Raw genomic sequence first — 23,809 nt, 5'->3', positions numbered from 1 at the left:
CGTCAATTTTTTTTAATGTAAATCTAGTACTTTATGTTGTTCAGTGATTTACTCATGATGAATTAAAGAAGAGGAAATTATTACTATTGCATTTGTGGATTAAAACAAAATATGCATTTTGTTTATAACTCGTCTTTGGTTTAAATTATTTATTTCGTTTCTTGATTAAAAATCTCACTACAATCGCCATATAACGACCTAACCTAACAAATATCTTACATAAGAGTATGATTTCGGAAGAAATATATTTTTTTCATGAACCACATCACTGTCAAAACTTATGTACCGAAATCTGAACCTTGTAAAGTCACAATAGCATTAAATGTTTGCTTCCAAATCCTTAGAATACTTTAATACTTAAACCTTGACCTTGAAAGTTGTTTCCAAATCTCAAACGGTCGTGTACAGTTTAATACTCAGATTACACGAACAATCTGTCGTTCGAAAGTTGTCGCTATATCAAAATAATTTGATAATATTCGTAGGCGCCCGTTATTACATGACTGACATACATATGTCTCGTAACACAGATCTTGCAAGGATGTTTGGACCGTATCCAATGTTTGTTTATGAGATAGTTACGATCTATATATAATTGCGGCTAAATTGGTGCCGCACGGGATGATTTAAATGTTATTTTGTTATCTGCGAATGTGATGCGGTTATACGAGTTGTTTTAAAGTACTAAACTTTATTTGTTTAAAAATGACGTCTGTTTCAGACGATAAGAATATATTCGGTGAACTGCCTCCGGGCGGAGAAGGCCTGCTGGCGAAGGGAGAGAAGGCCAGCTTCACTTGGAAAAAGGATGGGGTGGATTTCGACCCTGAGGAGAGGTTCAAGGTTTGTATACATTCTAAAACATCTCATTCAAATAAATTTCAGTATATCGTACAAGGCATGATTTTGTAAGACAGTATACGTTAAGTCGTCTTTCCCGTTGAGATTGTAATTTCAATTAAAGGCTTTCATAAACAGAAATTGACATACCTTTGGGCGAAAATATTATTTTATCTTATAAATAAGCAATCCATTTATGAAACTTATTCAATTATTATCAGGCAGATTGTTTTTCACAACAATGACATTAATTTATAATTATACTTGACTGTTCTTGCGCTCGTGAATTGTGTAACTGCGCGTCCCGGACGCGCAACATTGACAAGTCACGTCTTGGCCTGGGCTAGGTTACAATGCTATCACAAAAAATATTATATATAATATGTAAAAAGACTATATTTTTATTAAAACAATAAAACGTGCTTACTCGTACGACGACGTACTCGACGACGACTCGACGTACACGTCCTAGTACTTATTATGAAATCTTTATTTTAGTTTTTCCACGCAATTTCTATTTTTTTTGGTATCTGATATGGTAATGATAATGCGTATCCAGCCTTTACATTCAATGAAAATAGTAACAATACTATGAAACTCTCAATATCTTATATCAGGTGCTGCTTGAAGACGATGAGGACTCGTTGGCACTGGTGTTCCAGCATGTTAAGCCGGAGGATGCCGGCCTTTACACGTGTGTGGCCAAAACTAGCACTGGAAACATATCCTGCTCTGCCGAGCTCACTGTACAAGGTATTTAAACATATCCTTGATAATAATTGGCAAGGAAATATCCTTGATAATATTTTGTAGTTGTGTAAACAAATTTTATTCCGTTATGTAGATGTCTGAGATAGGCTATTTGGCCTAGTGTTTCCAACACGTGGATCTTAACAAAGGAACAAAACCAAGCAAGTATTCATAATATTGTTTTCATGTATTCATTACTGTTTACAATTCATCTCGAGCTCGACGTTGAATTCTGTAAAAATTACATCCACATAACACAATTGGAGCAGCATCGTGGAATAGGCCCGTAATCTCCTCCTTCAGAGTAGACGGGGTTTCTGCCCAATAGGAATAATGAAAGAATTTGGCCTAGTGCTTTTGACAGTAATATAGGTTACAAAATGTCAACGACTTTATACTCCTTTAACTTCAGGAGCTGTGAACTTCTTACACCGTGAACCCACAAAGCCGCAACTAGTGATTGAACATCGTGAGGCCATCGTTTCTAGTGGAGGTTCAGCAATGCTAGAACTTGTTTGCAAGGGCTACCCCAAACCTACCGTCGTCTTCAAACACGATGGCAAGGTGGTGGAAGCAGACACTAGACATAAGTAAGTTGGAAAACTTAAAAAAAAATTAAATTGTACAATGCGTGCTTAGTGTATTAGTACTAATTATATTTTTTGGTTTCATTCATTACACAACCAAAAACGATAGATAAGCATATCTGTTTAATAGTACTCAAAAGAATAAATAGGTTATAAAATCAAGAAAAATAACAATAAATATTTTTTTCCAGATTCCTCCACGAAGACGACGAAAGCATGTCGCTGGTTATAAAGAACGTAACGTCAGCGGACGCTGGCGAGTATCATGTAACCGCATCTAACGATCTTGGCGAGGATACTACCATTATGAACCTCATTGTCAAAGCTCCGCCGAAAATCAAGAAGAAGATAGAGAACCAGACCTGCATGGTAAATAATGAAGAACTATTAGAATGTCTTACAGTCAATCTCTGCATAATGCTCTTTAATTACATGTTAATGTTATTGTAGAAACCATCAAAGCATCATGACAATTCTGGTATAATATATAAATTTATTTTCAGTCTTATAATTTCAACAAATTTGCAAAAGATTGTTTTTGATACACGGTCAATCAAATTGTATCATAAAATAATTGGTGACCCTTTTTAATAACGAAAAATACTTCCCTTAGGCCGGATCCACTCATGAAGTAATTATCGAAGTAGAAGGCTCTCCGTCACCAGATGTCAGCTTCTACAAGGATGGCGTGGAGATCAAATCCTCTGAGAGGATCACCATCGTAAAAGAATCTGAGGAGATCTATAAAATCATTATTAAGGACACCAAGTTAACCGATACTGGATCTTATTCTGTGGTTGCTAAGTGAGTTGGAAGTTATAATGAACACCCTTTTATCATAAAACAGAATGTTTTTTAAATTATTAAAAAATAGCAGAACCAAGTACTTACAAAAGTATAAAATTAATAAAAAAAAAACCCTTTAGCCAATTTTAATTATTATTTTAGATCATTAAAATTAGAAAAACTGTATACATGTATAATTTTAATGATGTCATAAATTTGGCTAATTATTTGAACAACATCAAGGAAATTTCCTTCGTCAATTCCTTCTAACCTACTAACTAATAAATAATCCTAGAACAACGAAATGTAAAAAAAAAAAACGAGTCCTAAGTATAATTTAAACGACACCAGGAATGAGGTGAACCAGTGCTCAGACTTCTGGCAGTGGCATGTGACGTCACCACCCAAGATACTGCAGATGCTCGGCGGGGAGCGGTCGTGTGGGGAGACCGACAGCGTCACATTCGAGGTGCACGCAGAGGGTGACCCCGCACCCACCGTTACTTGGTGAGTACTACACTGGAATTGCTCTCACAACATCGTTCTATTAAGTTAATGGATATCTGATCGTGTAATCTGAATGAACAGTTTAAAAATAAGTACTTGTTATATAAATCTTTTATAATAATTAATAAATAATATTATAAATCTGTATCTCAATAATGAGCGGATTCAGCGATATTCCTAAGGAATGCTAAGATGAAAGTTTTTGGGTGTTATACAGCCACGATTGATACTTGTTCCCCCTATAATATTATTATAAATTATTTCAATTAGGGTATACCTATGACTAGTTATTTACTTAAAATTATTTCAGGTACAAAAACAAGACCGAGCTAAAGGAGTCCTCGGCAATCAAGATCACATCATCCGGCGAAGCTCACAAGTTGGTTATTACTTCGGCTGCGCGCGCAGATTCAGGGGAATACTCATGCGAGGTTAGCGAAATAAGTATTGGTACTAATTATAGACTATTATCACACCATATTGTTCATCGTCATGGCCGTGAAATAAAATATTTTATTATAAAAATCAATTTAGGAGTTACATTTGTGTATCTTTACAAGCCTGTTTGTACAAGTCGTGCACAGTTATAGTGTCCTTGCAGACGCTCTGCAGCTCACTTCAGATTGTAACATCTTGTTCTAATTTCATTTAGTTTAAATAGACAACATTTAATTGTAAATTATATATGTTGTCATATACACTCGTTATGGTTTTATTTAGTGTTAATGGCGTTAATTTAGATACATTTTGATGTACACTTAATATTTTGAAAATTATATTATTTTGAACAAAATGGAATAGTATTGTGTGAGATAAAATACTGCCCGTTATAAATACTTTCAGTTACGTATAACAATTTCAAACATAAATAATATAAACTGATGAAACCGCAACAGATCCGCAACGTGCACGGCAGTGCGAGCGACTCGTGCGTGCTGAACGTGCGACGCGCGCCCAGCTTCACTCAGCGCCTGCGCGACACCACCGCCGCAGAAGGCGATGTCAACGTTGAATTCACCGTAGACGTCGACGCGTACCCTCAACCCAACGTCAAATGGTGACTTTGCTCTACATATAAACATTTGATCAATCCTTCGTGCAAATAATGTTTTTCTTAACTTTATTTTTTCTTATTTGATTTCGAAGTTATTTATATAATTGTGTTGATTAATTTAAATCAAATTATAGTACAGAAGGAATTAATTCAAAATTACATTACAAGCAGTACGTATGCAATCTGTCGAATCAGTCAATTGTCAGATTCTCTAAGCATAAGAATATCGAATAATAAATAAATTAGAATAAATCGAATTTATCGACTCCCATGTTTTTATTAACACACTCGTATATACACACAATAGGTACTTAGGTGATGTGGAGATTACGGAAAAGAAGTCTGTGTACACGCGTTTGGACAACGGCAGCACGCACAAGCTGATCCTCAAAGAGGTCACAGCTGAATTGTCCGGGCAGTACACCTGCAAAGTTTCCAACGAATTGGGAGAGGACTCCTGTCAGGCTACTTTCACTGTCAATAGTGAGTTTTATTATTTTTCTTGTTTGCTACGTCCTTTGGTCAGACCAGGAGACCAACTGAAATGTATAGGCATTCTATATGTCTATGAATAAAGTTAGAATATTAAATTGTAATTTTAATTGTTATTTTAAAAGTAAAAGTTTACTAGTAACAACATAATCTTATCTTATATGAAACTGCTTATCACATGATATTAAAAAATCATTGAACCTATTATTTTGTTCAAATTATATTTAAAAACGTGTATTGATGATCGATCAGCCTCCATGTGTTTTTCCCTGACCATTAGAATAATGAGTTGTCCCTAAGAAATTATTTGTTAAGAGCGTAATTTAAAACACTTCGATTTGTTCTGATCAGGAAAGCCCCGCATTACAAAGAGCTTGGTAGACATGACTGTGGACGTTGGACAGACACTGAAGTTAGAAGTCGAAGTGGAAGGCTGCCCCGAGCCCAAGATCAAGTGGTACAAGGATGGAAAGGAGGTGACTACAGATGCCAGGATTAAGATTGAGAGGGATACCCAAAGGTTAGTAGGAATTTCTATGAAAAACAAAATTATTTTGTAATTTAGGTTAAACGTTAAATTAATTTTAGGACGAATTTTCAAAAATATAGTAAAAAGTTAAAAAAAAAAATTTATAATATGTTATAAGTTAATATTTACAAAAAAGTTTCATTTCATCGAAACATTTGTATGATACTCACCGATAATGATGGTCAAGAGAATAATCTAAAGAACATCTTATGCGCTTGAATTTGTCTATTTAAACCTAAATAAATTAATATTCGTAATATATTGTTATCCTTAGGCTAGAGAATTACTTCCTTACGGTAACGCTGGTCAAGGAAGAAGACGGTGGCGAATACGAGGTGCGTGCAGACAACGAGATGGGCAGCGTGGCCTGCAAGAGCACTGTTACCGTGCACAGTAAGTACCCCAAAGACACATGCACGCAACTCTTGATAAATGAAAGATATTTAAAAGAACGCTCGTAATTTTTTAATAGAAAATACTTTGGCGTAAAAATATACTTATGATGTTTCATAACAATTTAAATTTCTTCAATTTAAATTATTATTTGGATAACCTTATAGTAAATTTATAAGCCGAACTTAAATTACCCTTAGTATTCATAGATATAATAGTATATATTATATAGACACAGTTCCAGCTTTCATAAGACTTTTCACACAAACACAACAACAGTCTGGTAAAGTATAAGTTACACGCCCGTCATCGAATCGACCAAACAACTAATACGGCTCGTGATAGCCACGAATTTGAGAAATAGGTACAGTTGTAGTTTATATTAACGTAGTTAATTGGTAAATTAGATGACTACTGCATTGCACGTTTTAGTTTTACATACTTTATTATGTCCCCATTTAACGGGAATTACGTAGAATAGACTTATAATCGAAACATTCACTGGACCTGAATGTTCTCGTGTGAACCACATTTTGCACAAAGCATCCAAGCACTTATTTTTAATCTCACCTTGATTAATCCTTATTGTCATCATTTTTCATTGTGTTCGATAGCTAAAGAAGTTCATTCGAGATTCAAAAAAGAAAGCTTAATTGAAAATGAAATAGAGGACGACAGCAATGTAAAGAAACAGCAAATAGACGATATAGAAGATACAAAGAAAACGGCTAAAAAGGAAAAAACAAAACCTGAAAAAGTGGAAGAGAAATCTTTGGTCGATGAAATCGATGCTATAGCCAAAACTGTGACAATTGAACAGGTTGAACAATCCCCGCCAGATAAACCAGAGAAGTCTCTTACTCAACCTGAAGAAATAGAAGAAAAGTCATTCTGGGATGATGTAAACGACGACGGACAAACTAAATCTGTCAAAATAGATGATATTAAATCAACACCAAAAAAAGCTAAAGAACAGATAACAGAACAAATAGAGGAAAAGTCATTCTGGGATGATGCAAGCGACGATGGAAAAATCAAATCTGTAAAAATAGATGAGATTGAGACGAAATCAAAAAAAGCAAATAAATCCGTAACAGAGCCAGAAACTGCCGAGATCAAAGTTTGGGATGAAAACCATAACGAGCAACTTAAAAAACCCGTTGTTGAAGAGGTTCAAGCTGAAACACAAAAGGGTAACAAAGGTACCACTAAGCCGGAAGTAATTGAAGAAGTACTAATCGCCGATGAGTTGAAATCCGCGAAACGCAAGTCCATTAAAAAACAATCCCTTATTGAAGAGCCTTTGAGTGGTGAAAGTGAAGGTAAAAAACGCGCTTTGAGCTTCTCGACTCGCAAACAGCTTCTAGACGCAAACTCACGTTTTTCACAGTGTTGCATGCCCTTGTGTTATTTTTAACATCCAAGTGTGATTTGTCATGTTTAGGCCGAGTTTTTGAAACAGTAACAACGTTCAAGTCGGGCGATGATGGTTCAATTATTGTGTCTAAAGTGAGCAGCTCTCGATCTCAGGGCGCCATTATCACAGGTCAGTACGAAGCTTAACGCCTTTTCTTCCCATTTTTAACTTCTCTGTCAGTAGAATTTCTAACTATCCTACTAAATTGCTATATTTATTTTAAAAATACAAACATAACCATGCGTAAATCATTGCATGATCGATACAATCTAAACATAGATCTGTTTCGAAATTTCGATGTAATAATATTTTAACTGGTAGGTCCAGCCGAAACGCGCACTATACACAAAATGACTTCGAGTGCTGTGTATTATGATGAGGATGATGAATGTGATAGAAAAATTATCAAACCTAACACGCCACATACAACTTCTTTAGAAGTTGAAGAAATTGCTAGTCACAGTTACTATCTGTCTGAAATAGGACATTATACAATACCAGAGCATATTAGAAGAGGTACGTATGGTATTATCGAGGAACCACAGACTGATTCCGATGTAGAAACTAACTCTAGGCATAGTAGACCATTAGGCAACAGAACAGTATCTATTATGTCGATGTCCGAGGATGAAATGAGCTGGCACAACGACTCACTCTCACGCGAAATTTCTATAGAAGATCTCTCAAAGTCTATCTTTGATATAGACGAGACTAGAAAAGTTTTTAGCAAAGACTCGTATGTGCGGCAATCTTCTTTCAAAGAAGATTACTTAACACATAAAGGTGACGAGGAAACCGTAATATTGAAAGAGAAAAGCCATAAAATATTTGAAAACGATATCACAGAGAAACTCATTCACATTTCGAAAGAATTTGACGAAAACGAATTCAAACAAGTCGAAAACAAAATAAACGATGTTAAAAATCGCATTATAGAAGAACTAGTTTTAAGTCCTAGTAAATATATTGATAATATAACAAAAAATGAGGCGGAAACAACTGTAGAGAGAAGGAAAAACACTAGCGCTGGTTTATTTAGTGTCGAAGAGGAAGCCGATGGTGACATTGAAGAGCTTTTAAGACGCAGCCAGAGACAAAGGAGCATTTTAGACGATATAATTAACAAGGAAGATGAAAAAGGTAATAGTCAAGTCAATACAATTTACTGTGAGAGGAAATATTGACGCGCGCGGCTGAAATGATAATTAAAGTAACGCTACGCTGTGTTCGTCCGGAAACATAACATCTTCTACATGTTGCTTTTAATTAAATATTGACTTAAAATCAAAGCAACCGCTTTCTTTGTCTATCTGATATTTTCTTCCTTAATTTGCCCTAACATCATTTTTATAGTCACTTTAAAGTAAATATTACCATTATATTCAACAAGTTTGGCTCTTTCATAAGAAAATATCCGATTTTTCAATGTTACCGTAGCAAATCTCTACTTTGTCTGTACTAATGTTCTGTCGTATGTTTGTTTTAGCACGCATGCGTAATAACATTTCCTTCTGGCATACTAATACTTGGGTCCCACTCCGTCGAAGATGTTAATCTACAGCGACTTCAAAATTAAGGTACATACTATATTATAAAAGATAGTTTGCGTGCATGGCATTTACGCTTTTGTGAGTCTTAGTGTATAAATCATAATGCTCTGGCAACAAAAATGGTACGTAATCACACAATACATCACACTATTCAAATAAAACAAAACAATTTACTCACAGGTAAGTTCAAGGCGTTTAAATTAAGCTGCAATAACTGCTGTATATATACCGCCGAAAGTATTATTAAAAATTGTATATATTTTGAGTTATACTTAAGGCTTCAATATTATGTACATTAGCGTTATTTTCTTATATATTATGATTGTATTACTTTTATATTATTTTTACCCCCACATAATAAATATAATCCAACCTCCCAAAGATTTTGATTTCAAATATTCTTCTATATCTTCCATTTGCAGACTAACTTATAAGTACCAATTCAAAAATCCTACATTCCGCTGTATTGTACACATAATATAAAAGTTCGTAACAATCAAAAACTGATGTACCATTAATTCTAGCAATCTTACTGGACATATTATCTTACAGCACCCCCCAAACTTAAAGAGAGCAGCATGAAGGATGGACACACTTACGAATCTCTGCCCATGGTGTACACGGTCGAAGCCTCTGGTACCCCGAAGCCAACTATCCGCTGGCTTCACGATGGTCAGGAAGTGAAACCTAATGATAGAGTCCACATTACAAATATTGGTGATCTCTATAAACTGGAGATCGACACTGTGGATTTGAAAGATGCAGGCAATTGGCAGTGCGAAGTTATTAATGATCTTGGCAAGCAGACACTACAGGCTGAGCTAACAGTTTCGCGTGAGTATTGAAACAGTTTAAAATAAATATTCTCTGGTGATGGTGTTGATGATTGTCGTGGTGATAAGTTCAAACTAGTAATAAACTTGAAATAAAGTGCAAGTAATGCAAACTATATTTTGAACACCATGATTTTTTTACACGATCACTTTTATTTAAGATGGCTAAACAAAAGTCTTACTTTCTGAAGTACATCATGGCTTTACGAATTAAAATGAAAACTGTAAAATATAATTGTTTCCTAAAACGTATTAAGTATCCTTATGTTAACGTCATCCAGTGATAATTATAAACACTAAGACATTAAAACCGACGTAACTCTCTTAGCCGTGGCGGACCTACGCAAGCCCATCTTCACCGCTCCCTTGGAGGCACAACGCGTGATGCAGCGAGAACCCGTGACGCTGAAGGCAGTGTGCACGGCGGATCCACTACCGCACGTGGCCTGGCTGCTTAACGGCAAGGAACTGACTCCGGATGCGACCCTCGTTGTCAATGAAGAAAGTAAGGAGCTTGACCATGGCATAAAGGAGTGCACCTTCACACTGCACATACCAACCGGTAAGTTTTTTAGCCAATGGATGAAAATAAATTTACATCTAATAGCGTTCTTAATTTGATAGCATACGTATCAATTGTACTCGAGTATACGAAATGAGTTTTTATGGCTGGATACCATTCGATATTATACCTTTCATGGTGAAGGGATTAAAGCCTTAAAATACTTATATTTTCTTTATGTTTACCGTAAACGGTAATTAATCTCACATTATAAAACTCATCTTAATTAACATTGGTCTAATATAATAATAATAATAAGAGTACCACATAATATCATAATTTTATCCCGATATATTTTAAATATAACATTTTATGCTTCCAGGTCGCCACACAGATACGGGTATATACACCGTACAAGCTAAAAATAAGTACGGCCTAAGCGAGAGTTCCGCACGCCTGGATATTCTTTTACGACCTGAAGTTGAACCTTTGAAGGATATCACCATTGTGCCCTTCGAGGAGATTACTTTTATCACCAAAATTCGGGCGAATCCCGTCGCTGAGGTCAAGTGGTGAGTCATTTGATGTAGGACACTGCAGAGTATCGTTTCTAGTTCTAATTTTGACGGGTTTCAAAGAGAGTTCACTGTTTGAGGTATATTATTTTTAATTGTTAAAAGAAAATTAAGAATAATTTTGTGTGACAAATTAGCTAATTAATTTATCGTTTGAGAGCTCTGAGAGAGAGAAGACAAGAAAGATAACTTTTTTTTTAGTAACAGAAGTTCGTAACAATTTCTAGTATGTTATCGTATTAAATAAAAAACAGTATTAAATAGATGTGTCTATCTTACTTTTTTAGGAGTAAAGATGGCTATGTCATTCAGCCTTCAACACGCCACGAAATCATTGAAGACCGTGAGGCAGAAACTTTCAAACTGGTAATAAAGAACGTTGGACTGGAGGACGCCGGTCAATACACCGTCACCGCCACTAACGAAATCGGAGAAACCACCCAGCAGGCTAAACTTAATGTGCATAGTTAGTACTAATCATTATCATTGCATTTTTATAAAGACAAAGTTTCCGACGCAATAATTTAGCAAAATTATTATAAGTTTCCTAAACTAAAAGGTAAACCATACTGTAACCATTATGTAAAAGGCTCTTTTATTCTGTACAAGATTGTTTGAATTTTAATTACTTTCATCGAATCTATCGCTGAATCTCTGGAGATAATCTGCATTCCGAACATTGGTATTCGTTGTCGCCCGCGGCTACGCTTGCATTCTAGGGGTTGGTCGTCACACCTGACGACATAAAATTTCATCAAAATCAGTTCGATGGTTTGGTTAAAGTGTAACACACAAACAAACAGACAGTTACTTTCACATTAGTATAGATGTAATACTGTTAAGACTTGATGTTTAAAACTACTTGTAACGGTCTACTTGTATTAAAAATATTTTGACTTTTATTACAGCTGACAAGCCAGCATTCGTGCGTCCAATCCAGAAGCAGATCGTAAAGGATTACGATGACTGTACGCTCAGAGTGCGGTGCGATGGCGTACCCAAACCCCAGGTGAAATGGTTCCTCAATGGCAAGGAGGTGGTCAACGACGACCGACACACCATCACTACTGAGGTGGGCGGACAGGTGGACAGCGAACTGGAAATAAAGCACTTTGGAGCTAGTGATGCTGGCAAGGTTAATATTGTTTTTGAAATTGAAATTTCATAACAATAATAAATAATTAATCAATATTTGTTCGTAAAATTGGCAATAAACTTTTTTTAACAGTACACTGTCCGTGCAATGAGTGTCTCTGGCGAGGCGGAGTGTGAGGCGATGATCTCCCTCGCTCAGATCCCACCGGGCTTCTCGCACAAGCTGGACCGGCAAAAGGATGTGGACGAAGGGGAGCCTTTGGAACTGAAGGCCAAAGTCGATGGTAGTCCCATACCTACCGCGAAATGGTACGTTTTTATAATATACTTAAAGGTTTACTAAAGAAGATACGACTTATGCACTAATTCTACAACGAAATAATGATATGTATATGTAAACATAATATTTTCTTGATTTAGTTGACATTTGTTGAAAATTTTAAAAAATCTTTATATTAAATATCTACGTGATCTATAGGTTAAAAGATGGCGTAGAGCTTTCGCCGGACGATTCACATGTGAAGCAAACAGTACTGCCCGACGGCACTGTCAAGCTAACCATCGAACACGTTACCCCTGCGGACTGCGGCGCCTACAAGCTGGTCATCAACAACCCCAGTGGAGAACATATGGCCATTTGCGCTGTGGCCGTTAACCGTGAGTTGATGAATCCTACAACACTTGGGACGAGAAACTATCGAATTGAGAAAAATAAGTTAAATAAATCAAGAAAAGTTTTAAAAACAAGATTCCATCTGTGTTTGTCAACAGCACAGTAAAGTGTGCAATATTTAAGCCCAAGTTAGTTAAAACTCATTTAAAATTCTGTTCCTGGAATCTTGGAATCCATTTCTACTAATACATTTAGTCAAATAAAACAAAATATAAGAACCTAGATATCATTCACAATGTGTATACAAAAGTATTGCCTCGCCTATAAATACGTTTTTGTTTTCCAGCAACACCCCGTAAACCTTCATTCAGTCAAGAGTTGGAGGATGTTAAAGTGGTCGTAGGTCAACCCGTGCAGCTTGAGGCCAGAGTCATGGCATTCCCCGCACCTGAGGTCAAGTGGTTCAAGGATGGTAAGTACTCTTTGCGAGTTGAAAATACGGTTTAAATACACCATTCAAAATACAAAATATATACTCATGCAATATATATTAATAAAATAAACTAAAAACTACCTAACTTATGGTGTCGTCAAACGAGCCATAGACTTTCTGCTTTATAATTGGAGCACAAATGCATAGACGGACACCACAATGCTAATGTAACTTCAGATAGTTTATGTTTCAGTATCATCTAACTCTATCTCACAAAACATGTTCTCTTGTTTTCTTTGTGCCTATGTGTGTACTAAAACAAATCAGAGCTCGTAAATTACTAAGATACTCATTACCTTTACATAGATTCTTACATTGGATTCGTTAACTTCCAAGGTGTCCCTGTTCGGCCGAGCCAGGCTGTTAACTTCATCAATCAGCCAGGTGGCGTGGTGGGACTCAGCATCGACAGCTGCCGTCCCGAAGATGCCGGTGTATACTCACTCGTCGTCACTAACAGACTGGGCGAGGTCGCTTCCAAGGCTAAAGTCGAGGTGACTCTACCGTTCTTAAACATTATGTCAACCAAATTTTTATATAATTTATTGAATAATGTTAGACAATTTCATAGAATTGAATACAAGACTTTAATAACATACTTTATTTTAATAAACAAATAATCAGAGACCACATAATATGATCTTGTAATATCTTACACCATATTTTTTTATCAATAATGACTATGTTTGAAAAATAACTCAGATTTATTCTATTGGGATTTTGAACAAGTTTCCTGCTTTTATTATTATAATACATTGTAATGTTTGGTATATTCTAGGTGGGTCAAAAAGAACGTAAGCCAGCATTCATTGCAGAGCTGCAGCCTGCTAAAGTCATAGAAGGTTTTCCTGTAAAGCTTGAAGTCAAGGTGATCGGACATCCACCGCCTACTATCAAATGGTAATGTTTATGAATGTCCCTTTTGATTGATATAAAACAATTTCTGACTTATTGAACGATATTGTGAAATCCTATATATTAGTGAAACAATCAAAGCGAAGTTTTGTGTAAATAATTAATTGAATGGGAACAACGTTTAAACATAATCTTAAAATATTAATTAATGAATTAATTATAGAAATATAACAAAAATGAAAACAATGTGATTTTCAGTCAATATATCGATACACACTTACATAACATGATGATCGAATATTACATGTATGCATAAATGTATTTGCCCTCAGGACACACAACGGCAAGGAGGTGGTCCCGGACGGGCAGCGCGTGCGCGTGATAAGTCAGCCGGACGGCTCGCACGCGCTGCTGCTGAGCGAGGCCAGCGCGCCCGACGCGGGCCGCTACGGCGTGCTCGCTATCAACGAGAAGGGCCAGAGCGCCTGCGAGGCCGAACTCAGTGTAGCCGGTCAGTACAGACGCTATTTAATCGTAATTCTTGTCAAAAGATAATTTATTATACGACATATGATAAAAATATATTTAATAGGTACATATGTTCGATCTGAATTTTTCAGGATCCTTTATATACTATATAATTCATATTCAACAGGTCACGAGGATGCATCTGTACCGCAAGAGCGTCCTCAGTTTATCCATGGTCTACGTGAGGTGACTGGTGAGGAGGGCAAGCCGTTGAACATCAGCGCACCGTTCACTGGAAATCCAGTGCCCCAAGTCACTTGGACCAAGGATGGAGAGCCGCTTAAGCCTAATGAAAGGATCTTTCTCACTTGTGATGGAAAGAAGGTGGGTTATATGCTATCGTTGATATCACACTTGACGTGTATTTTATGCGAGATTTTAAAGTATACAATGACTGAAGCATTAGTTATAAACTAAAAGGGTCTGCAACGCTAACCAATTTTAATTTGAACTATATTTTAACATTGATTTCCAGGTTGGCATGGAAATCAATTCTCTGGAACTACCTGACGCTGGTGTATACTCCGTGAAATTAGTTAATCCTTTGGGAGAAGACACTACCGAAGGCAAAATCAACGTTCGCAAGGTGTTCCAACCGCCGCGCTTCACTCAGAAGTTTACAGACTTGCAACAAGTGAGATAATATCCAAAGTGTATTTATTGAATGTATTTAATTACCAATATACCAATGTGCGTAGAGATATATTTCATATTATTTTTCCTACGAACTACATAATAATATTTCCTCGATCAGCTTCCAACATTCGACGCCAAGTTCCCAGCGCGTGTTATTGGACTCCCAGCACCCGACATCACATGGTACAAGAATGGCACACCCCTCAAGGCCTCCGACAAGTACTCTATCAAGCGTGACGGCGACGCGTGCTGCCTGTACGTGCGGGACATCACGCAGGACGACGCGGGACAGTACAAGTGTGTAGCGAAGAACAAGGAAGGAGAGGACAGCTGTGAAGCGGTGCTGGAAGTTGTGGATAAGATGTAAGTAAAGGGTTCAAAATGAAGATAGTAAGAGGAGCTAAAGTAATCTCATTTCAAAAAGGAAAAATCGAATAATTTGGAGGTTAGAAGTTACTACATGTATCAAAGGAAAACATTTCATATTAGACATTTCATATTAGAATATATTAAAATAAAAATCGTTTGTGCCACAAACATAATATTTATCATCAACTTTGTAGCGGACGTAAACAGAAGGTGGAGCCGCCGTCGTTCCTGAAGAAGATTGGCGATGCGGAAGTGATCCGCGGTCTCAGTGCCAAGTTCACGGCCTGCGCCACGGGAACCCCCGAACCGGAAGTTGAGTGGTAAGCGATTTTGTTCTAAACAGATAGTTTAGAACACGTTAAATAATATCATAATTAATAATATTATGGTAATAATAATTTAATTTAAATTTATTACACGTTCTTCTGTAACTATAATAGTAACATTTTATTAAGGTTCCGCAACGACGACAAGCTGTTCCCCAGCGAACGCATACGTATAGAGCAGGAGACCACTGGCCTTCTGCGGCTGACCATCGGTGGCGTGGGGCCCGAAGACGTAGCCACTTACCGCTGTAGGATCTACAACCCACACGGAGAGGAGTCGTGTACCGCGCAGCTTATATACGACAGTGAGTAGGGGTCACGTAGCTAGTGAAAATGTATCATGTCATTTTAGTTGATACTTTCATACATTTTACATTAACAGCCTGTAAATTTCCCACTGCTGGGCTAAGGCCTCCTCTCCCTTTGAGGAGAAGGTGTGGAGCATATTCCACCACGCTGCTCCAATGCGGGTGGTTTGAAATTAGACACATGCAGATTTCCTCGCGATGTTTTCCTTCACCGCCGAGCACGAGATGAATTATAAACACAAATTAAGCACATGAAAATTCAGTGGTGCCTGCCTGGGTTTGAACCCGAAATCATCGGTTAAGATGTACGAGTTCTAACCACTGGGCCATCCCGGCTTGATACTTTCAATGAACCCAAATCTTATTTTTGTTTTTTTTTTTAAATATTACTTAGCAATTAAATATTGTCTAGAAAGTTAAATGTTAAAAAATGTATCAAGTCCTATGAGTCAGCCATTATGAATCATTCATTTTTTTTAAATTAGCAACATCTCGGAAGATTACTGATGTGTTATAGGGTAAATGGAGAAATATTATTTTAAACCAGTATAAAAATATGGAAATGTATTTTTACAGCTTTGGAGCCTCAAAGTGGAAAGAAGCCTATGTCAGAACAATACAGTGATTTTGATAAAATGAAGAAAACTGGCGTGCCAATGCCCCTCACGGATAAGCCGATCATCTCACGTATGGCTGACCGTCATCTTACTTTGTCCTGGAAGCCATCTATTCCGCATCAACCGAGATTCCCCGTTACCTACCAAGTCAGTTTATATTGATTTTTAAGCTATAAAATAATCTCGTAGTGTAAACAATAACAATATTTTAATAGAATTGTAGCAATGATTCATGGGAAGGATTACTAATATTCCTATTTCTGGAGGAGTCCCCAAAGCTTAAAGCTTGCGCTAGGAGTGGACACGAATATCGTCAGGATAGAACCTGCGACTTTTTACATCGCTAGGCGGCCGTTTCACTATTGACGGTTTATTTTCTATTTCTTATTATATTTACGTCTAACTATTATTTTTTTTATTTTACGTTTGCTTTATTGTAATAAATTTTAAGAACGTGTGTGAATTATAGAATCCAATTATTGAACATGTTGTGGCACATCCAGGTCGAGATGTGCGAAGTCCCGGACGGCGACTGGTTCACAGCGCGCACAGGGCTGCGGTCGTGCGTGTGTGACATACGCAACCTGGAGCCCTTCCGCGACTACAAGTTCCGCGTGCGTGTCGAAAACAAGTATGGCGTTAGCGACCCCTCGCCCTACGCCAACACCCATCGCGCCAAGCTCGAGCCTGACCCACCCAAATTCGTGCCCTACCTCGAACCCGGGATCGACTTCAGGCCAGAGACATCGCCCTACTTCCCCCGGGACTTTGACATCGAGCGACCTCCTCACGACGGCTACGCTCAGGCCCCTAAGTTCCTTCGTCAAGAATACGACTCGCAGTACGGCGTGAAGGGACACAATGTCAACTTGTTCTGGTTCGTCTACGGCTACCCGAAACCCAAGATGACGTACTACTTCAATGACGAACCGATTGAGATTGGCGGTCGATACGATTGGAGTTACACAAGGAACGGCCAGGCTACACTGTTTATCAATAAGTGAGTATGACGTAAAGGAGTCTTATTAATTTAGCTACGGTAAGACGTCGAAACGTATTTTGGAAAACTTTAACAAAATACTCTCATTTTAGGTCATAATACTATGGATCTACGGGTTGTTTTCTATGATTGAGATTATCTAAATTTTCTATTTTGAGACAAAGAATTAGCTTCTTTTTTTATATTATTTAATTTATATCGATATATTCGTTATATTTTAATGATAATTATGAACCTAGGATGCTGGAGCGTGACGTGGGCTGGTATGAAGCAGTGGCCAGCAACGAGCACGGACAGGCGCGCCAGCGAGTGCGTCTGCAGCTGGCGGAGTATCCCACGTTCCTGAAGCGTCCCGAGGAGTGCGTGGTGCTGCAGCGGCGCCTGGCGCGCATTGAGGCGCGCGTGGCCGGTGTTCCCTTCCCCGACATCAAGTGGTACAAGGACTGGCAGCCGCTGGCGCAGAGCTCTAGAATCAAGGTGAGCTTAAAAAATTTGCTAGTCCTAATGCTTTCAAAACGCTTTCTTACATAATATGTAATTTTTATCTTAATCGCATTTGTTGACGCTTTATTCTTTGCAAATTTGCAATGCGCTCGTTGAACATGACTTCACATTTATTTGTAATATTTATCACAAATGACTTATAAGATTAACTTATTTTACTCTGATATTTCGTCTCAGATGCACTTCATCGAACCGGACACAGTGGTGCTGACTATCAGCGACGTGATGCTGAAGGATGAGGGTCTATACTCTGTGTCTGCACGTAATGTGGCGGGCGCTGTCAGCGCCTCCGCCATGCTGTACGTTGAGGAGAGCGAGCACGAATACTCCGCCAGGTAGGTCTCAAACTACAGGTAAACTCGAATTCAATTTCCGATCACATTTGATTATATGAACATTGTATTGTAGGACTCGAGAATATCCACCCCGCATTAAGGCGAGCTCGAAACCCTTCGGTGACTACTACGACCTGGGCGACGAGCTCGGCCGAGGCGTGCAGGGCGTCGTCTACCACGCCGCGGAGCGCACGAGCGGTAAGCAAGCGTCACCTCTGCCAGGATATAAGATCTACTTTAAGAAAAATATAAATTGTAGTCCATTAAAAAACCCGATGATATTAATAATTCTATACATAAGAGATAGTATGAATACAAATTACTATTATTAAAAAAATGTTTTTTTTTTTCATATATTATTTATTTTAGTTATCTATTATTATTGGATCTACAAACTGATTACAAGCAATAGAGCTAAGCTATTAAAGTAAATATTTTGAAAGAACCTGTATAAACGGCATAATTAGTTCACAATAATAACATTTTATTAATGAAATAAATTACATCATAGCCTCATTCTTATAAATCGACAGGTCGCAACTACGCCGCTAAGATAATGCACGGTCACTCGGATCTGAAGCCGTTCATGAAGAACGAGCTGGACATAATGAACATACTGAACGACCGCCACCTCGTGCGGCTGTACGACGCCTACGAGCACGACCACACGCTGGCGCTCGTGTCGGAGCTGGCGGCGGGCGGGGAGCTCGTCCGGTGAGTGCCGACATCGCCACACTCGCCGCGTGATCACTGTTAGTACTTAATTTATTTTTCCCACTACTATACTAATCATGTAAACTTGTCGTCGGGCAGAGACCGCTTGCTTCGTAGTCAAGGATACACGGAACGTGAGGTAGCGGGCTACGTGCGACAGCTTCTGAGAGGACTCAAGCACATGCACGACAACAGTGTCGCCCATCTCGGTCTTACTGTGAGTAGAGCGAAGATTTCTAAAGCAATACTACAGTACTTCGAAATAAAATACAAGGATGTAATTTTTTAAAACATAAACTAAAGGTTATTAATTAAAATTGACGCTACTAGCATTTAAGAAAAAGTGTGTAATAAGTCTTAACATTTAAATATATCTACAGATCGGTGAGCTGCTCCTCTCACACGCAGGGAGCGATCTCCTGAAGATTTGCGACTTCGGCCTGTCCCGCCGCATACAGATGAACAAGTACGCGTCCCTGGACTATGGCATGCCCGAATTCGTGTCGCCCGAAGTCGCTAACGGTGAAGGTGTGTCCTTCGCGTCCGACTTGTGGAGTGTGGGCATCATCACCTACATCCTGCTCAGCGGACACTCACCCTTCCGCGGTGCGAATGACCGCGAGACGCTGACCAACGTGCGCGCCGGCTCGTGGTCGTGGCACGACGAAGACTGGTGGTCTCGCTTCAGCGCTGAGAGCCGGGACTTCATCTCGCGCCTGCTGCAGGTGCGCTGGCACGACCGACTCGACGTCGACGCGGCGCTGGCGCACCCCTGGCTGCTGCGGGCAGACAAGATCTACGAGAACGAGTACATCATCACTACGGACAGGCTCAGGAACTACTATAACCTCTACAGGTTGGTCGTTTTCACTATCCTTTTGACTGACTGTCTATAGTGACTGAGTTTATTACTCTACTATTACAATATCCTGCCTACAGAGACTGGACGAGTAATGCGCAGTGCCGCACATGGTTCCGTCGTCGTCCGCTGAGTGGTGCCTTTGACCATCCCTCCAAAATGGTCTACCCACCTGGTGAAATTTACACTCCCGAAGGTATGTAACATAATATTGGTGCAGTAGTCGCAGTAGCATTAGCAAAATGAGTGGCCAAAACAACAAGAAACAAGTGGACATAAAATATAGCAATATTTTTTATTGAGTGATAATTAAATATAAAACTACTTAAATCAGATTTTTTAAACATTTAAATTATTTTTTTACGTTACATTTTTAATTTAATAATTTTTGAATACATAAAATATTTCAATTTACTAGGAACCCCAGACCGTGACCGCGCATCCCACGAAAGGAAACCTGGAGATTGGGATATCAAATTCAAGCAATGGGAGCATCCCGACTGGGAGGTATCTGCTAAGTCGGAGAGCCAGTAAGTATTGCTAGTTACAAATATTTATCGTATCTTTTTTTATTACAATATTTTATTCCCGGAATTCTTCCCTCTTTCACTTTTAAAAAATGTATAGATCATGTACGTATAATTTTATTCTATTATTATAAAAAATTGCTTCTTCAACCAAGAATTTCATTGGATTTAACACATGCAGGTTTCCTTCACAAATTAAGCACAAATTAAGCACGTGAAAAATCATTGCCTGTGTTTGAACCCACAATTATCAGTTAAGATGCATGCGTTTTAACCGATTAATATTTTAAAAGATTAATTTCTTTCGTCCTTATTTTGCAATAAACTTTAAGTGGAGTAAAACCAGGTGTAACTGGCCGCTTTCAGTAATTGGCCACTCAAAACTTCATTTCAACATACCTAGACAGTTACTTTTAGTCTTAATCGCCTTTTTGTTTTAAGACAGCTTATTATAAATTGAAAACAGCATCCATAAAACATAAAATCCAACTTCACAATAGATTTTAGAAATTAAGTATATAAAATGACAATTATATTCATTGATTTTCAGTTACCAAAACGGCCCAGACACATATTTGTTGCAACTGAGAGACACTCAGTTCCCGGTTCGGCTTCGCGAGTACATGAAAGTGGCCTGCCATCGCTCACCAGGATACAGCCTCAGCATACAAGACGCATATGACCCTCGAGTAAGATTTAAATCAAAGTCAAAAATAAATATTTCTAAAAGCTATCAGTAAAATTTGAATGATGTGTCGTTTTCTACTTTATCTAACAAATATTTAAATTAGTCTAAAACACATTACATACCCATTATATACAGATAACTCAAAGAAAGGAAACATTTAATATCGAACAAAAATACATTAGCTCAGTTATTTTTATTTTATAATAACATTTATTTCACTTATGCATTATACTTTCAGACTCCGATTATCCGCGAACGAAGACGTTTCACCGATATTATGGACGAGGAAATCGACGATGAAAGACGCGAGAGGATCAACAACTACGGCTCCGAGAGCTACACTATCCGACGACTCCGACACGAACTCGGTACGAGACTCGACAGCTACGCAGAGGCGCAGGCATTCATGGAATCCAAGAAGGATGGCCAACTGCCATTCTTCAGAGAGAAGCCACAAGTGCTCCCGGTGCAGGAGGGCGAACAGACGCAACTCTCTTGCTACGCCGTTGGCGATCCCAAACCAGTCATCCAATGGTTCAAAAACGACATGGTCATAGCGGAAGGACAGCGCATCAAGATTATCGAAGATGAGGAAGGAAGATCTACCCTCAGGTTCGACCCCGCTATGCACCATGATATAGGTTTCTATAAGGTCGTAGCTAGGAATAAGGTCGGACAAACGGTCGCACGAACAAGAATCGTAGAGGCCACCAATCCAGACGCACCAGACAGTCCAACAGCTACAGAAATATCAGATAAGGAAGTACTCCTGCGCTGGAAGCAACCAAAATATGACGGCAACTCGCCCGTAGTTTGCTACAGCCTCCAGTACAAGAAAGGTGACAGTGTAGAATGGAATACAGTGGCCGAAAACATCGACCATGAGTTCTTTGTCGTTAGAGATCTCGAGCCAGATACAAGTTACCAGTTCAGATTGTCTTCTCGCAACAGAATTGGATGGAGCGACAAAGGAATACCAACGAGTCTAATCAAGACGAAGGAGGCCGGAGCTCCGAAAATTGAAGTCACGAAAGCGATGCGGCATCTACAGCAAATAACAGAGTCAGGGCAGGAGATCGTATTACACGAAGACAGACCGAAATTAGATTATGCGACGGAAGATAATCCAATCGACTGGGACGCGACACAGAACTTTTCAGAACGTTACAGTTTTATATCAGAACTTTGGCGAGGAAAGTTCTCGATTGTCGTGAAAGGCGTTGATAAAACGACCGACAGCGTGGTTGTGGCGAAGATCCTGGAGGTCAGACCGGAGACAGAGATCCAAGTGCAGAGGGAGTTCAATTGCCTAAGAAAACTAAGGCACGAAAGAATATCGAATTTATTAGGAGCTTACCAGATACCTGGCTCTCCTGTTGCGGCCCTGATTCTAGAAAAACTGCAGGGCGCAGATGTTTTAACTTATCTCTCGAGCCGCCACGACTACTCTGAGCAGATGGTAGCTACGATAATAACACAAGCGCTGGATGGTCTGCAGTACCTCCACTGGCGAGGTTACTGCCATCTGGACTTGCAGCCTGATAACGTGGTAATGGCTTCGGTCCGGTCCATTCAAGTTAAACTGATAGATTTCGGTTCAGCTCACAGAGTCACCAAGCTGGGAACCAGTGTACCACAAGTCGGTGAACTGGAATACAAAGGTAAAAAAACATATATATTAAAATAAATTTGAAGCTCAATAGCGCAATGGCTTAGCGCAGTAGCGAAGCAAAAAGTCGCAGTATCGATCCTGACCTCTTGGGCTACTGTCGTCCCCACTCCTAACACTAGCTTTAAATTTAAATTTAATAGGAATATTTGTAATTTGTTATAATTTCGCATAGCTACTATTCCTTAAAAAAAAAACGTATTTTTTTTTACTTTTTTACATTCGATAAGGATTAACTAAGATAGATTCATTCCTATTCAGCGCCGGAAATTATAAACGACGAGGCGGCGTACCCGCAAACCGACATCTGGTCACTGGGCGTGCTGGCCTACATTCTGTTATCCGGAGTATCTCCCTTCCGCGGAACCGACGACGCGGAGACCAAGCAAAACATCTCTTTTGTTCGGTATCGCTTCGAACACCTATATAAAGAGATTACGCAGGTTCGTAGAATTTAGAAATTAATTTAAAAAACTTTAAGTTTCGAGATGGTATTTGTCTATAAAGTACTAAGTAACTATGTTGCCTATAAGTATTTCTTTTAATTTTCGTGAACACAAAGTTATTTAAAAAACAAAACATTTTGGTACATGGAGTGGGTTAGTCTGAATGTAACTGTACGAATGTGTCTCTAGGAGGCGACCCGCTTCCTGATGTTGGTGTTCAAGAAGGTCCCACTGAAGCGGCCGACGGCGGAGGAGTGCCATGAGCACCGCTGGCTCGCACATTCAGACTTCACGCAACGCAAGCGAGAGAGAGCCGTCTTCCTCTCCAACAGACTAAAGGTTTCTCTTTAGCTATATTTAGACTAACTTAACTCGAACTATGTGTTAAATCCTTGTGATTTTTAATGATAAA

The 23,809-nt window shown here is 38.6% G+C and overlaps 1 protein-coding gene across 12 annotated transcripts in view; it reads left to right on the top strand.

Annotated features, from left to right (window-relative positions):
- The window catches only part of Obsc (Obscurin), a 415,125-nt gene that overhangs the window by 75,749 nt on the left and 315,567 nt on the right, over nt 1–23,809 (top strand). For 9 of the 12 annotated variants that reach the window (XR_010309210.1, XR_010309209.1, XM_064215690.1 and 6 more), the window contains 44 exons: nt 722–843; nt 1,458–1,593; nt 2,003–2,180; nt 2,369–2,546; nt 2,791–2,981; nt 3,315–3,470; nt 3,781–3,901; nt 4,367–4,527; nt 4,832–5,007; nt 5,368–5,536; nt 5,820–5,938; nt 6,553–7,260; nt 7,383–7,484; nt 7,677–8,495; nt 9,458–9,739; nt 10,067–10,300; nt 10,623–10,812; nt 11,103–11,281; nt 11,724–11,950; nt 12,044–12,219; nt 12,389–12,567; nt 12,870–12,995; nt 13,353–13,510; nt 13,795–13,916; nt 14,204–14,382; nt 14,527–14,723; nt 14,875–15,033; nt 15,154–15,398; nt 15,599–15,724; nt 15,860–16,035; nt 16,615–16,802; nt 17,159–17,655; nt 17,895–18,132; nt 18,337–18,494; nt 18,568–18,692; nt 19,028–19,208; nt 19,308–19,425; nt 19,589–20,064; nt 20,148–20,263; nt 20,486–20,597; nt 21,145–21,283; nt 21,521–22,943; nt 23,213–23,394; nt 23,587–23,736. Coding sequence is in view for 10 of the 12 variants with exons in the window: in XM_064215690.1 (XP_064071760.1) it covers nt 722–843; nt 1,458–1,593; nt 2,003–2,180; nt 2,369–2,546; nt 2,791–2,981; nt 3,315–3,470; nt 3,781–3,901; nt 4,367–4,527; nt 4,832–5,007; nt 5,368–5,536; nt 5,820–5,938; nt 6,553–7,260; nt 7,383–7,484; nt 7,677–8,495; nt 9,458–9,739; nt 10,067–10,300; nt 10,623–10,812; nt 11,103–11,281; nt 11,724–11,950; nt 12,044–12,219; nt 12,389–12,567; nt 12,870–12,995; nt 13,353–13,510; nt 13,795–13,916; nt 14,204–14,382; nt 14,527–14,723; nt 14,875–15,033; nt 15,154–15,398; nt 15,599–15,724; nt 15,860–16,035; nt 16,615–16,802; nt 17,159–17,655; nt 17,895–18,132; nt 18,337–18,494; nt 18,568–18,692; nt 19,028–19,208; nt 19,308–19,425; nt 19,589–20,064; nt 20,148–20,263; nt 20,486–20,597; nt 21,145–21,283; nt 21,521–22,943; nt 23,213–23,394; nt 23,587–23,736 (10,394 nt within the window). In the remaining 2 variants the exon portion in view is untranslated. The remainder of the gene's footprint in view (nt 1–721; nt 844–1,457; nt 1,594–2,002; nt 2,181–2,368; nt 2,547–2,790; nt 2,982–3,314; nt 3,471–3,780; nt 3,902–4,366; nt 4,528–4,831; nt 5,008–5,367; nt 5,537–5,819; nt 5,939–6,552; nt 7,261–7,382; nt 7,485–7,676; nt 8,496–9,457; nt 9,740–10,066; nt 10,301–10,622; nt 10,813–11,102; nt 11,282–11,723; nt 11,951–12,043; nt 12,220–12,388; nt 12,568–12,869; nt 12,996–13,352; nt 13,511–13,794; nt 13,917–14,203; nt 14,383–14,526; nt 14,724–14,874; nt 15,034–15,153; nt 15,399–15,598; nt 15,725–15,859; nt 16,036–16,614; nt 16,803–17,158; nt 17,656–17,894; nt 18,133–18,336; nt 18,495–18,567; nt 18,693–19,027; nt 19,209–19,307; nt 19,426–19,588; nt 20,065–20,147; nt 20,264–20,485; nt 20,598–21,144; nt 21,284–21,520; nt 22,944–23,212; nt 23,395–23,586; nt 23,737–23,809) is intronic. The other 3 variants (XM_026636895.2, XM_064215682.1, XM_026636897.2) reach the window with 3 other exon arrangements.

This window comes from Vanessa tameamea, chromosome 2 (genome assembly GCF_037043105.1).
Source record: "Vanessa tameamea isolate UH-Manoa-2023 chromosome 2, ilVanTame1 primary haplotype, whole genome shotgun sequence".
NCBI lineage: Eukaryota > Metazoa > Arthropoda > Insecta > Lepidoptera > Nymphalidae > Vanessa > Vanessa tameamea.
This window is presented reverse-complemented; position numbering and strand designations above follow the sequence as displayed.